This window comes from Melanostigma gelatinosum (genome assembly GCF_949748355.1).
Source record: "Melanostigma gelatinosum genome assembly, chromosome: 14".
NCBI lineage: Eukaryota > Metazoa > Chordata > Actinopteri > Perciformes > Zoarcidae > Melanostigma > Melanostigma gelatinosum.
The window spans coordinates 10015912-10028705 of NC_136647.1; the positions used below are offsets into that span (position 1 = coordinate 10015912).

At 40.9% G+C, this 12794-nt stretch overlaps 1 protein-coding gene across 3 annotated transcripts; it reads left to right on the forward strand.

Moving 5' to 3' along the window:
* The first annotated feature begins 419 nt into the window (after positions 1–419).
* pimreg (PICALM interacting mitotic regulator) lies at positions 420–4587 on the forward strand. 3 transcript variants are annotated; one of them, XM_079283863.1, is made up of 6 exons: positions 420–507; positions 1371–1689; positions 1771–2066; positions 2153–2248; positions 2891–2929; positions 3505–3644. In XM_079283863.1, exons 2-5 carry the CDS (start codon positions 1381–1383, stop codon positions 2919–2921), a joined length of 732 nt encoding a protein of 243 aa, XP_079139989.1. In that variant the 5' UTR covers positions 420–507; positions 1371–1380; the 3' UTR covers positions 2922–2929; positions 3505–3644. The 3 variants fall into 3 exon arrangements, with proteins under 3 accessions (XP_079139989.1, XP_079139987.1, XP_079139988.1); XM_079283862.1 differs by lacking the exon at positions 2891–2929 and adding an exon at positions 778–808 and having other exon boundaries at positions 450–507; positions 3505–4587; XM_079283861.1 differs by lacking the exon at positions 2891–2929 and having other exon boundaries at positions 3505–4587.
* Positions 4588–12794: the final 8207 nt, after the last annotated feature.

The following is a 12794-nucleotide window of genomic DNA, read 5'->3' on the forward strand; positions in this document are numbered from 1 at the left end:
TTTATGAGCTATAGTCGGGAGCTATAGCATGCATTTCTTCATGATATATATACTGTATATATAGATATAATGAAAAAAACAGAAGCCAGAGTCAGCAACCAATAAACATACATTTATAAAAACATACAGTACATCCAACCAAGAGTTGTGTGTATACATATATATGTATATATGTTTTACATACCCTGGCTCAAAGAAAGACATTTAATTTCAGTTAATTTATACTTGGAATGAAACAAAATGTCGCTTGTCTTCTGTGCAAAGAATACAATTGTCTGGGATGTACAATATAATACCCCACAGAACCAAATAGACTGATAACCAACCCACACGACGTAACACCTCCTCCTATTAACGTCTTACGTCATACTGTGGGTTTCGCGTGAGGGGCGTGGTAACGTGCGTACCCGCGTGCGGTCTGTGGTCCACCGCCAAATTCAAACAGTGGAAGAAAGAAACAACAGCAACAGGCTGCAGCAGACGATCCTCACAGCGGGTACATTTTAGGTGAGCTAGCGGTGAAGTAGACGGTTCCATAGTTGGTATTTAAGTTATTTAACTGTTATTTAATTTACGCTAAACTGATGTATTAACGTTCGCCAACGCTTGTACTCTAGTTTGCGAACACAGCCCCGTTTTTTTGTTTTTGTGAATAATAATCACTTGAAGACGTTTCATTGTTACGAGTGTGCATTTTGTCACTTCATTGTCGTTCCCATTTGACGAAGAAGTGCTAACACGCTGTTATTTTTCGCTCCTCTGACTGTGTTTTGGAAGAAACCCGTGTCGTTGACGCAAGAAAATAAAGGTGCAGCCTTTGTTTTTAAGCTACAAATCCATATCAAACAATAACCACGAAACTTTCACTAACTGCGGGTCACTTCCTGTTCTTTCTGCATCATCAGCATTTTAATCTTAAAATAATTGTGCAGTTACACTTATATTATTAGCTCAAGATTTTGAAGAGTTAAATTATGTTCATCTCTGTCTTAATATCTGAAAAACTCTTAAATGTACTTCTATAATACCTAATGTGACTTATTACTTTACTTTAATTAGCTTATTTTATTTGAATTACGTCCTGTATTGTAGTTATTTGGTCTTATTTCTGGTTGCAACAAACTAATTATTGTCATTCTCGACGAATCTATTAATTCATAAAACGCCCCATCATAATTTCTGAGTGTGATGCGTTCAAATAAGGTCCTAAACTCATTAATTCAATGTGCAAACAATAAATAACATGTGATCACATCTAACTGGAGAAAATAATTTCCTCACACCCGTGTAAAGCACTTGAACTGTTGTTTTTATTATTGTATAATACACACACACTGCTGTTCTTTTTAACCTCCGCTCCCCTCTTGCAGCTCAGTCAACATGGCGTCTTCAATAATGGACATAGTGGGTAAAGCTGTGGTGGGAGTGTGGCGGGCGCACACGGTCCTGGACGAGTCCGACGGTGCGGAGAGCCCCCCGGAAGCCCCCGACCGTTTCCGCAAGCTTCGCTCTTCATCTTCACTCAACTCTCTGCGGATGTCTTTGCGCAAGCGGCTCCCGCTGCGCTCTGTCCAGACCGGCTCCCTTCCAGAAAACCCAACTTGGGAAACCCAGAAGGAGCAGCCGAAGCCCAACGCAGTCCGCAAACTTACACGCACTGCTCAGAACTCCGTCACTGAAGTATATCAGGTAGATAGATGGACCAAAACCGGTGTGTATCCCTTCCTCCTTTCCTCCTCCTCATCTTGTGTCCTTTTCTCCTGTAATCAGAGGCTGCAGAGGACAAGAGAGTTTTCCCGTGAGGAGTGTTTGGTGGCGACCCCGGGTCGGACGTGTGATGGGGAAGAACCGGGTGCGTCGACTTCTCGCACCCCAGGCCGGGCTGCAACACCCAGACGCACCCCCAGATCAGGGGCCACACCTGGACGCACCCCTGGCTCCAGAGGCAGGAGGACTCCTGAGGCTGGCGTACGAGGGGTGAAGAAGAGGGGAGGCCGGAGGCAGCTGGTCCGCATGGCCGCGTTACAAAGTCCCTTCGCATCCCCCAACACACAGAACCAAAGGAGGTAAGTCTCCTGATATTCATTCACACCAACGTTTTCCAGATTTTACTTGCTACTTTCATTCATGTGGTGATTTTCTTCTGTAACAGAATGTTTGACAGCGATCTGGACTCGGTGTCCAGTGGGATCAGGAGGCTCAAACATCTGTCCAAGGCCTTTGACAACATAATTGGCAGAGACAACGGGTAAAGCATAATTTAACGTAATCACCGCTGAGCGTGCGGCGAATCTTAATAGATCTGTTTTTCATTAGTATGGCTTGCATTGTGAGTGTCTTATAGGAGTGGGTTGGCGGTGGGTGAAATCCAGTTCCTGTATGTGTGAATGTGCGTGTGTGTTGTAGGTGAATGAGAGCGTTGTGTGTATTCGAGGAAGCCGTCATCCCATTTTCTGTTATGCATACATATTCTGAATGAAGGAGACCACAGAGACGCATGATCACCCTCCCACCCAAAGAATCCCCACACAGATCCCCTCCCCCACACACACATTCTTCCAGGCTAGATTTGAAACTGCAACTGTGTTTCCGGTATTCAAATGAGGAGGGAGTGAGGGGGCGACAGCAGGGGGGGGGGGGGGAGAGTATGGGCGTGGGAATTGGAGCCAGACGACATGACAGAAATGTGAGGAGAGAGAGAGAGAGTAGAGTACAGATTTACGTCACTTCCTGTGTTGACGTTCAAAATGTGGAATCGTGGTCTGGACCAATCCAAGAAAGAATGAGGGGCACATGGACCATTGTCTAGTTTGTCTAGTCTGTAGTTTGCATCGCATGTAGCCTCGTCCTTTGGAAATTAAAACCCAAGTTTGTTTTCCTCCTACAACAGGCAGTTCAACTATTCCCAAATTGTGGAGTAGGGAAGAAGGTAAATCCAAAGATCCAATCATTACGCCTCTAAAAACCAGCTGAGTTGTGTAAACCTGTGCTCTGAGTGACTAATTGTGTGACATGAAAAGCATGAGCTGCTGTATGTATGAACATGTGAGAGTCTGACCCGTCGCAATGAAAAGCCTGTTTTGTGACTAATGATTAACTGGAAAGGATGCTCTTCTCTGTCACTCACGCTTCCGTACTCCTTCACTTCCCTTTGCTTTATTCACTCGTTCTCTGTCACATTATCAGCTGACATGCTTTCTCCTACTTACCAGGGTGTCTGAATGTATTGAATCTAAATTCAACGTCACAAATAGACTTAAGTCTTAAGAAATCTTGTTACTATATTTACCATTGAGAAACATTGTTCCCTGGGTCAGCAATTGCTTTCATTTTCTTATTTTGGATATCATAACTATAATATCAAACGCCTTTTTTTAAACGGTAGTTTTTAGGATACACTTATAGAGAGAATTGAATCGATGAGGCCTGTGGACACTTTAATAACCCTCTCTCTCTCTCTCTCTCTCTCTCTCTCTCTCTCTCTCTCTCTCTCTCTCTCTGCAGGACCAGTACAAGGGATCGTTCTGTAGGGGCCGTGATGAGAAAGTTGGACCCCAGCGGTAAACTGAGTCGCTCAAACCTCACACGTCGAGCCTCGAACCTCTCGAACACGCTGGGGAGTTGGACCCACACGGCTGTGAACACGATCCGTAAACCCAACTGAGCTACATGTCTGTAAAACACGGGACCTTTTTGTAGCCATGGTTCACATTTATCTTTATCGAGGTATCGGTTACATTGTAGTGTTGTTAGTATGATACTGGGAGACTGTTACGTGGCAGCTTGTCTTTTTTATATCAATGTTGTGTGTAGTTGGCAACATTCAAGTGATTCTTGTGTGTTTGCATGTCTCAGGTTCGCTGCTTGTGGGTAAAGTACCCTCATTGTAGCTGCCAAAGGGATTTCTGTACTGTGTGTGTGTGTGTGTGTGTACCGGTCGTAGCTGCTACAACCAAATGTCTAAGTTACATTTTACAAGATACTAATGAGACAGTTTGTATTCTCGCTCTCTGCTTAGAAACCTTTTTTTCTAGTTTCTACAATTCATCTTTGTCTGAAAAAACGACCAAAATAGTTTTTCAGAACTAACACTAAATTAACAAAGGAGAGATGCATTTGCCTGTACTTTATACGTATGCAATAATGTTACTAACATCTGTTAGTCCTTTTTTTATGAAATGTCATTTGATTATGCCAAAATGTAAAGATTATTTTCTTGGAAAGGGACTTTTTATATAATAGCTTCGGTAGTATTTGAGTCAAATGTTCTTTTTCCTCATATTTTTTACTTCAGGCTGAGATTGGCGCTTTTACCGGCCCGCGGATGATTCATACATCGATACTATACACATAAATCATTTGATGATGTAATGGGGGAAGATGTAATGACTCGTTACCTGATGATGTTATAAAGCCATATCCAGCAGGTTATTAGTGTTATCACTTTCAAAACAAACAGCCTGAAGTGAGGCGAAACACTTCCTCTCTGATGTTTCTATGTATTAACGAGAGAAGGGGAGATGTGCCTAAATGTGGGAGAGAGAAAAAAATCACACAATAAAAGTTGTAAGCTTCAAAAACCCAAAAGTTGTCTTTTTATACCTCCATGCATGCAACAGCTGTGGTCCCAGTCGCCATGTTTATGTGCTGACTGTCCATACTTATGTAGTGAGTTATACCTCAGGAATATGAAGGTAGATTTGTGTCTTTATTTTTTAAAAGCAAAAAAAAGTTTCAAAAGCAAAAAAAGTTTTAAAAGCAAATATATAAACTGAGAATAATTTATTTGTTAAAAAAATAAACGCTTTGGTTTTGAAGCCAAAGTTTTAATGCCAAAAGCTGAGTTGGGTGTAGTGGGCGGGGCATACGCTGATGTATACCCCTGATGTTTAATTGTTTATTGTTCGCGTACTTATAATGTGCAAACACAAGGACACTTTTTTTAAAGTTCAAGCTATTTTGATCGACCTGATTGTGACAATGAAGTTTGGGCGATTATTTCCTTGTGCTGTGTGTATTGTGATGACAGAGACCAATGGAATGTGTGTGTTAATATAAAAAATGGTCGTAAACAGCATCTTTGACATAAAAATATCCAGCGTACAAGAGCTTTAACATTTGTCAGTTTAAACAGCAGCAAACATCCGTCTCGCCTCTGATACTGTGATACAAGTTACCAGTGGTGAAAAGTAACTAAATACATGCACCAAGAACAGTACTTAAGCACAATTTTCAGGTATTCCTCAAAATAATTAAATGATATGCTGCTTTGTAGTTTTTATGCTACTGCCTTTACCTGTAGTTCGTTTACATATAAGGCCTTTACAAAAACATATGCTATAAAAGTACAAGTAAAAGTCTTGAATTAAAAGTGTTACTATGGAATAATCTCAAAGATGTTCACTTAAATAACTGCCTGTTCAGTCTCTATCTGTTGCTGCATGAAGAAACACAACGGTGAGTGAGCCCTCAGTATTAAGCTAACTAAGGGTTCGTAGCAACATTACCACGAAAAATCAAGTCAAGTTAAGATTGTAACTTTAAGTAAAAGTACAGAAGTATCATCAGCAAACAGTATATACATATACGTATATATAAAGTACCAAATGTAAAAGTACTCATTATGTCAAGTGGCTCCTTTCAGAGTGATATGTTATCATAGAATATTATATTATTCTGTTTTTAATCACTAACAAATACATGTAAGAGCATTTAATGGAGCCAATTTCAGATACTTTGTATACAGGGTATATAGATAAATATACTACTGCATGATAGGGCGGATACGCATATCACATGGTTTCCTCATGTAAAAAGTAACGAGTAACTATAAGTCTCAAATAAATGTAGTGGAGTAAAAAGTAATATATTTTCACCTGAAATGCAGCTGAAGTATAAAGTAACATAGAATGGAAGGACACACGTAAAGTAAACATTTTGCATCCTACCACTGCCAACAGCACACTAAGTAGTAGCCTTACCAGTCAACAATAAAATGCTGCTTTCAAGTTGCAATAGCATTAGTAATAATTATTGAGACAGTGTCCCACTGTCAGGGGTCATTATTCTGCAGCAGTGCTTTTCATATACTTGAAGTGCATTCTGCTGATAATGACTATAGAACCTCACGTATCTGAGTTCAAAGAGAGTGAAGATTGGACTTACATTAGCTGGGTGGACACAAACGTGACTTCAAATGAATCATGCATGTGCGTTGCTCACAGAGCGACAGCGTCATCATTTTCAGTAAGTTGAAGACTGTTTTAGATTGTCAGATGTAAGACAACAGGTCCATTTCTGTTGTATACCAGTGCTCAAAATGGTCCAGAAAGTTAAACATTCTCCTTTGTATGTTTTGTATGTATGACCCATGAATAAATGCCACTTTATAAAATAAACTTGGCATTTTTTAATGGCATGGGACATTTACAATTTATTATAATTTGATATGGAATGTATTTTGTCAATTATTTATATTATATTATGCAAAACAGTTTGAACTATGATTTTATTTTAATGAACTTTTTCTTAGCTTTAGTGAACCAAACTAGAGTTCTCCATAGGGTAGCTTTGCTGTAGTTCAATTTCTTCCTGTTTGAAGTGATTGATAGCTTGCAAAGCTTTCAAAGCAGCTTCCCCAACAGTAAGCTGTCGCTTATCTTTGCTGTGTTTTCATGGCATATGACCTGGACTTCGTCCACGTATAAGGCCCAGCGTGTCCATGATGTTTCCAGCAGCCCTCCCTCTCTTACCCACTAGAGAGAGGCACTGACCAGCTGGAAAGGTTTCTTCAGCTGCAAGTAGGAGACTTTGATAGCTTATTTCCAGCTCGCAGTTGAGCCTGAGCTGATGCATAGCCGGGAGTTAGGAAAGAAGAGGACAGGAGGTCAGAGAGCTCATATGCATTTTAATACAAGAGTGATTTGTTTTAATTTTTTGAACAAAGCAGCAGTATACTGACTTTTTTTTTGGTCAAACGTAACAAGTTTCTCGTCTTTGTGAATGTCTGAATGTGACCTTTATCATATTAGGTGTGCTGGGAGAGGTGGATCTGGCTGCCCAGCATGTGTTGATAGAAGTAGGAGCCATAACATTTATGGTATGCAACATCCAATGTGTTCACTGGAACATATGTGTTTATGTACATATTCAACAATAATTCAGCATATTGGGGAATGCTCTTATTTATGAGAAGGTTGATACTACTCTTTATGTCTGTATGTCAAGTAAGGATCTAGATCCAGGTGGAGATTAGTTTAGTTTAGCATTAAGACTAAAAGTAGAGAAGAAACAGCTAGCCTGGCTCTAGCCAAAATGGGGGGGGGGGGGATATCTCTAAAATCATAATACAATTATTTGTCACTTACAATTGTCACAAAAATATCTTTTATAAGCCTACAATTGCCCAGTATTCATTATTCAAACTGCAATACATTTATTCACAGATATGAATCGTGAGTGCGAGATACAACTTTTCGCCGTAAATGACAGTCAGATATCGAGGGAGTCGGGACCCCTCGATTGCAAACGCGTGTTTCGCACACTGGAGATAACAAGTAGTGTTGATTGTGCTGGTAGGTTTACTTTTGAACTTTGGAGAGATGCAGGCGTACTGTTTTCCCCTGCTTCCTGTCTTCATGCAACTGCCTCCAGGCTCCCGTGCTTTATTTCACACGCAGTTGACACAGGGATATCGATAGTTGTATCAAACTATTAGAAAGAAAGTGAATAAGTGTATTCCCCAAAGCTGTGTAACTCATTGTAACATGGGCTCCTTGCACTTCCCTCTAGGTGTCCAAGCAGCTGCCTGTGTGCGTGTTGGGAATGCTCTGGGGGCCGGGAACACTACCAGGGCCATAGTCACCTGCAAAGTGGCGCTTTTTCTGGCAGGTATGCATATTAATTACTTGTAAAAACAAACCTACATAATTACTATAATCTAAACCAGGGGTCTCAAACTCCCGGCCCGCGGGAGTTTGAGACGTCATTTTATTTGGCCCGCGACTCCGCCAGCATAAAAAAAAAAGTTTAAATTTTCTTTTTTTCTTTTTTTTAAAGTTAGACTTGATAATACAAATATCCCCATAGTCGAAGTTATGAGATAGAAAGTCGAAGTTATGAGATAGAAAGTCGAAGTTATGAGATAGAAAGTCGAAGTTATGAGATAGAAACCTGATCTAAACCGTGCCCACTAAGAATTCTTGATTAATTTCTGATTGGTTGGCAGGTTTATTAATCCCTACTAATACCGTATGACCAATTACGTATCAGTGTATTAAACAGCAACATTGGAGTTTGTTTTTCTTCTTTAAAAACACACAAAAAAAAGATAAATATGTGAGATCCATGCAACTTCAATTTCAAATGTGTTTGATATTTTGTGAATCTGGACATACGCAGAACATCTTGTCACATTAATCTTCTGTGTAATGTCTTCGCTATAGGACTGCTTGCGCTGTTCCAGAGTATTGTCATCGCTGGCAGTAAATCCGTCGTTGGCTACATATTTACATCTGATGAGTGAGTTTTAGACCTACACACCTTCATTCCTGCACCCCGTGACGGCATCTCTGTTTTTTTTGATGATTTTCTTCTACTGTCTGCAGAAACATTGTGGAGATTGTCTCAAATAACCTGACCGTCTACACATTTCTACAATTCTTTGATGCTCTTCTGGTACGTTATTACGGAACAGAATAAATGTTCTTCTTTTGTTTTGCATTGAGCTTGCGTTGAAGAGTATACGTGCTTTTCTTCAATTGTTTCTATGCGTGTGTGTTTTCAGAGTGTCTGCTCAGGGATTCTTATAGGATCTGGGATGCAGAAAATTGCTGCCGTGTCCAACCTGGTGGGTTACTACTGCATCGGTCTGCCAGTGGGAATAGCTCTGATGTTTGCTACCGAGCTCAGAATATTAGGTAATGGACCCATCCTATTCTATCTCTGATTGTTTCTGCAAACAAGTTATGAATTTGATCTTATAGTATCCTTTCATAGGGTCCGAGCATTGCAATCCAGTTGGAATCTATTGACAGTTTAATAAGAATACTGAAAATCGATGCAGGACAACCACAAATGTCTTTATTCTTCTTCCTTGTCAAAAAACTGGCGCCTACATTCCCCATAATGCAACTTCACCAATTAGCCTTGAGTTCAGCATTTTGGCCGTGGCCATCTTGTTTTTTTGCCAGCTGAGGTGACACAGGAGTTAAGTACAACCGAACGCTGACTAAGACATTTTTAGGCAAACAAAACTTTACAGTTAACTTTCATGAGCTGAAAACACACTGAAAGGGTTACAATTCTGATGCGAAAACACGAACAACTCGGGAGATCGGACAACGACGTGGTAGCAACCTGTCAATCACAAGGTAGCCACACCCTAAAGCATAACCTGCTTTATAATCTCTTTTACTCTAAATAGGACCACACTTTTCTAAATTAACATCATTCTGCATTGAAGAAGGCTTGCAACTAACCCTTGAGACATGAGGATCATTTTCTTATAAACTTCTATACAATCAGACTTATTTTTGCAAGAGGAGTCGCCCCTGATGGCTTTTAGAAAGAATCTAAGTTCAAGGCACTTCCACATTGGCTTCACTCTTCAGAACTGGAGGCCTGGCCCCAACAGATGCATATTCAAAAGATGTAATTTGAGGCAATTTATAAAGACATTGCACAGCTCCCTCTGCAGGCACAAAAGGCAGTATACAACAATATATACAGTATTACTCCTCAAGACCTGGAAAATAAATGGTATTTAAGTTGAGTTTTATCCCACAGTAAAGTTGATGTAACCCGGCAGGTATCCCATACAACAGGTTAGGTTCACTTCAACTGGATGGTAGGAACCTTACCTTGTGCACATGGAGACCACAAACTATTTTCTTTATATGGTTCATAACATTTCACACTAACATGATTTATTTTTTATTTTTTCATCAATTCAGCAGGTGTCGGTGATCAGTGAATTGCTTCCATTTCCTTGTATGACAGACTGACTTGAATACATATTTCTTGTGTGGATGCAACATAATTGTGTAGCTCTTTGGAAATAAATTTGACCCGACTGTTTAAGGGCAGATTTATTTAATTCAGTTTCTTCCACAGTAGCTCAGAGTGTAATAATGACATGAGGGTGGCTTTGATCTAATATGCAATATATTTAGAGTCCAGTGAAGAATGACTCACCCTTCTGCTCTTTTTAGTCACTGTGCGGTCTTTCGTGAAATGTCTAGACAACTATCGACTGAATGGATTGCCATGAAATTTGGTACAAACACTCAAGTCCCCCTTAGGATGAAATGTAATAACTTTGGTGATCCCCTGACTTTTCATCTTGCGCCATCATAAGGTCAAAATAGTAGCTGTATCTTTTTCTTTTTGTCATAAATATTAACCATATCATGTTTTTTTTTTTTTTTCTTGTCAAAAAAATTTCTTAAGATTTATAAAGTGAATACACTGTAGATCTTTCTTCATTGCATGCTTTTTTTGTCTGCTTCTGGTTAGGCTTGTGGCTAGGTATCTTAACATGTGTTTTCTTGGAGACGGGTTTCTTCCTCGTTTTAATCTTCAAACTCAACTGGAAGAAAGTCACATACAAGGTAGGATGCGCTTATCTTTTTTTTTTTTTTTTTTTAAACCACGCATAGCAATTAAACTGTTCCAAAAAGGATTGAGGGCAATAATTTGGATTAGCAAATAAAACTTATGGCAGCATCTTTGTGTTCTTTTGATTGTTTTTTTTTTTGCATAGCTTTGCAAGTTATCTCTCAACTCATTCACAATACACGGACAAACATAAATGTTGGTGCTGAACATTGCATACACAGTCAAAATTGCCACAAATGAATGCACTTTAATATAATTAAGTGTTGGTAAATGTGTGGATGACTGAATTCTCATTCAGGTTTTTTTTTGTCCCTGAAGAAAGAATTGTGTCTTTCATGAACCTCACTCTGTGTTTTCATTCTCAACTGCGAGCTGGAAATAAAGTGGTGGTGATACCAAAGCGTCCTCCTAGTACAATGCTGAGTGAAGCGATGGTGCCTGACCTCTCTGACTGCCTTGATACAGTAAGTGCATAGTAAATAGTGTGTAGTTCAATAGGGATTTTTCCCATGTCTGTGTTTATCATACTGGGGCTACACACACATTGATTAACAGCAGCATCTTTGTACCCTGAAGGCCCAGTGGAATGGCGAGGAAGCTCCTAAAACAGAGGGCTACAGTCCAGTCAACACCCAGGAGCTGAAAGTGGGTCACGAGGCTGAGGCCAACAACACAAATACAGGAAGAGCTGAGGGGGATGCTGAAAGTATCAAAAAGGCTTCAAACACCAAAACTCCAGGGCTGCTTCCTGTCACCGAGCTGATCTTGCGCCGAGGACTCGTCTTCTTGGTTTCAGTTCTCATTTTAGCCATAGGTGTCGCTTTTCACATTGCTTTCCCTGTACAGGAGCCCTCTGCCCAGAGCAGGGCCAACTTTACCCAGAACTGGACTAATGACTCTACTCCCACACCAATGACTCCGCAGGACCTGACTCCAATCCTCTGAGCTATATTTGACCTCTGAATGTAGACATGTAGCAATTCTCACAAACTGACAATTTAGATCTCCTAGTGAGAAAAGTGTTGACTTTATAGTCTACTTGAATACCTGGGTTGTTAATATATAAAACTACAGCATGACATGGGATACTGGATTTGCCTTGTGTGACGAAAAAAATGTCTCAGTGGTACACTGTTGAGTTAATCCACCAAAAGTTGGAAGCAATATCAAATGAGACAGACACTGGCTGGATGAACAAAGGTCTTGTTACAAAAGTCATATTTTAACCTGCTCGGCCCGAGATGCTAAACCGGGACTACAAGGCACACAATAAATCCTTCACATCAAGAAACGGATGTTCTTCCACAGATTGATTTTTCCTCATCGTGATTTACATTTTGCCCTTCAACATCGTCTGTCGAACTGACCTTTAATCATGAGGTCCAGGAACCTCCTCAAACCTACAGGAACATTGTCACCATGTCCTTCAGCGCTTACTGGAAAACCAACTCTTCATCAAAGCCGAGAAATGTGAATTCCACGTCACCTCCGTACAGTTTCTTGGTTTCATCATTGAGGAGGGTCAGATTCGGAAGGACCCAGAAAAGGTTAAAGTGGTCACGGAATGGCCGGTCCCCTCTAACCAGAAGAAGCTCCAGCACTTCCTAGGATTTGCAAACTTCTACCGCCGGTTCATTCGGAACTACAGTCAGACGGCGTCACCCCTAACTAGACTCACCTCCTCTAAGGTGGTTTTTTTTCCAGGTCCCCCGAGGCTGACCGGGCATTTAATGCCCTCAAGGAGCGATTCACATCAGCCCCCATCCTAGTACAGCCGGATGAAAGCCGCCAGTTCGTGGTCGAGGTGGTCGCCTCCGACACCGGAGTAGGAGCAGTATTATCACAACGCTCAACCACTGACTCTAAGCTCCATCCGTGTGCTTTTTTTCTCTCGCCACCTTTCCCCGGCTGAGCGGAACTATGATGTGGGCAACCGGGAGTTACTGGCCGTCAAGCTGGCTCTGGAGGAATGGAGACATTGGTTGGAGGGGTCAGTCCACCCGTTCATTGTGTGGACCGACCACCGAAATCTCGAATACATCCATTCTGCCCGGCGACTGAACTCCCAACAAGCCCGTTGGGCTCTGTTCTTTGGCCGTTTCAACTTCACCATCACCTACCGCCCAGGAAGTAAGAACATCAAGCCCGACGCCCTCTCTCTGCAGTTTTCCCCAGAT

What these genes read in the sequence shown, in the direction of transcription:
- pimreg (XM_079283861.1), top strand. Translation starts at nt 1,381, where the DNA reads ATGGCGTCTTCAATAATGGACATAGTGGGTAAAGCTGTGGTGGGAGTG. An exon ending in CCGTCACTGAAGTATATCAG is followed by an intron (nt 1,690 to 1,770) that starts GTAGATAGATGG and finishes TCCTGTAATCAG; the next exon opens with AGGCTGCAGAGGACAAGAGA. An exon ending in AACACACAGAACCAAAGGAG is followed by an intron (nt 2,067 to 2,152) that starts GTAAGTCTCCTG and finishes CTTCTGTAACAG; the next exon opens with AATGTTTGACAGCGATCTGG.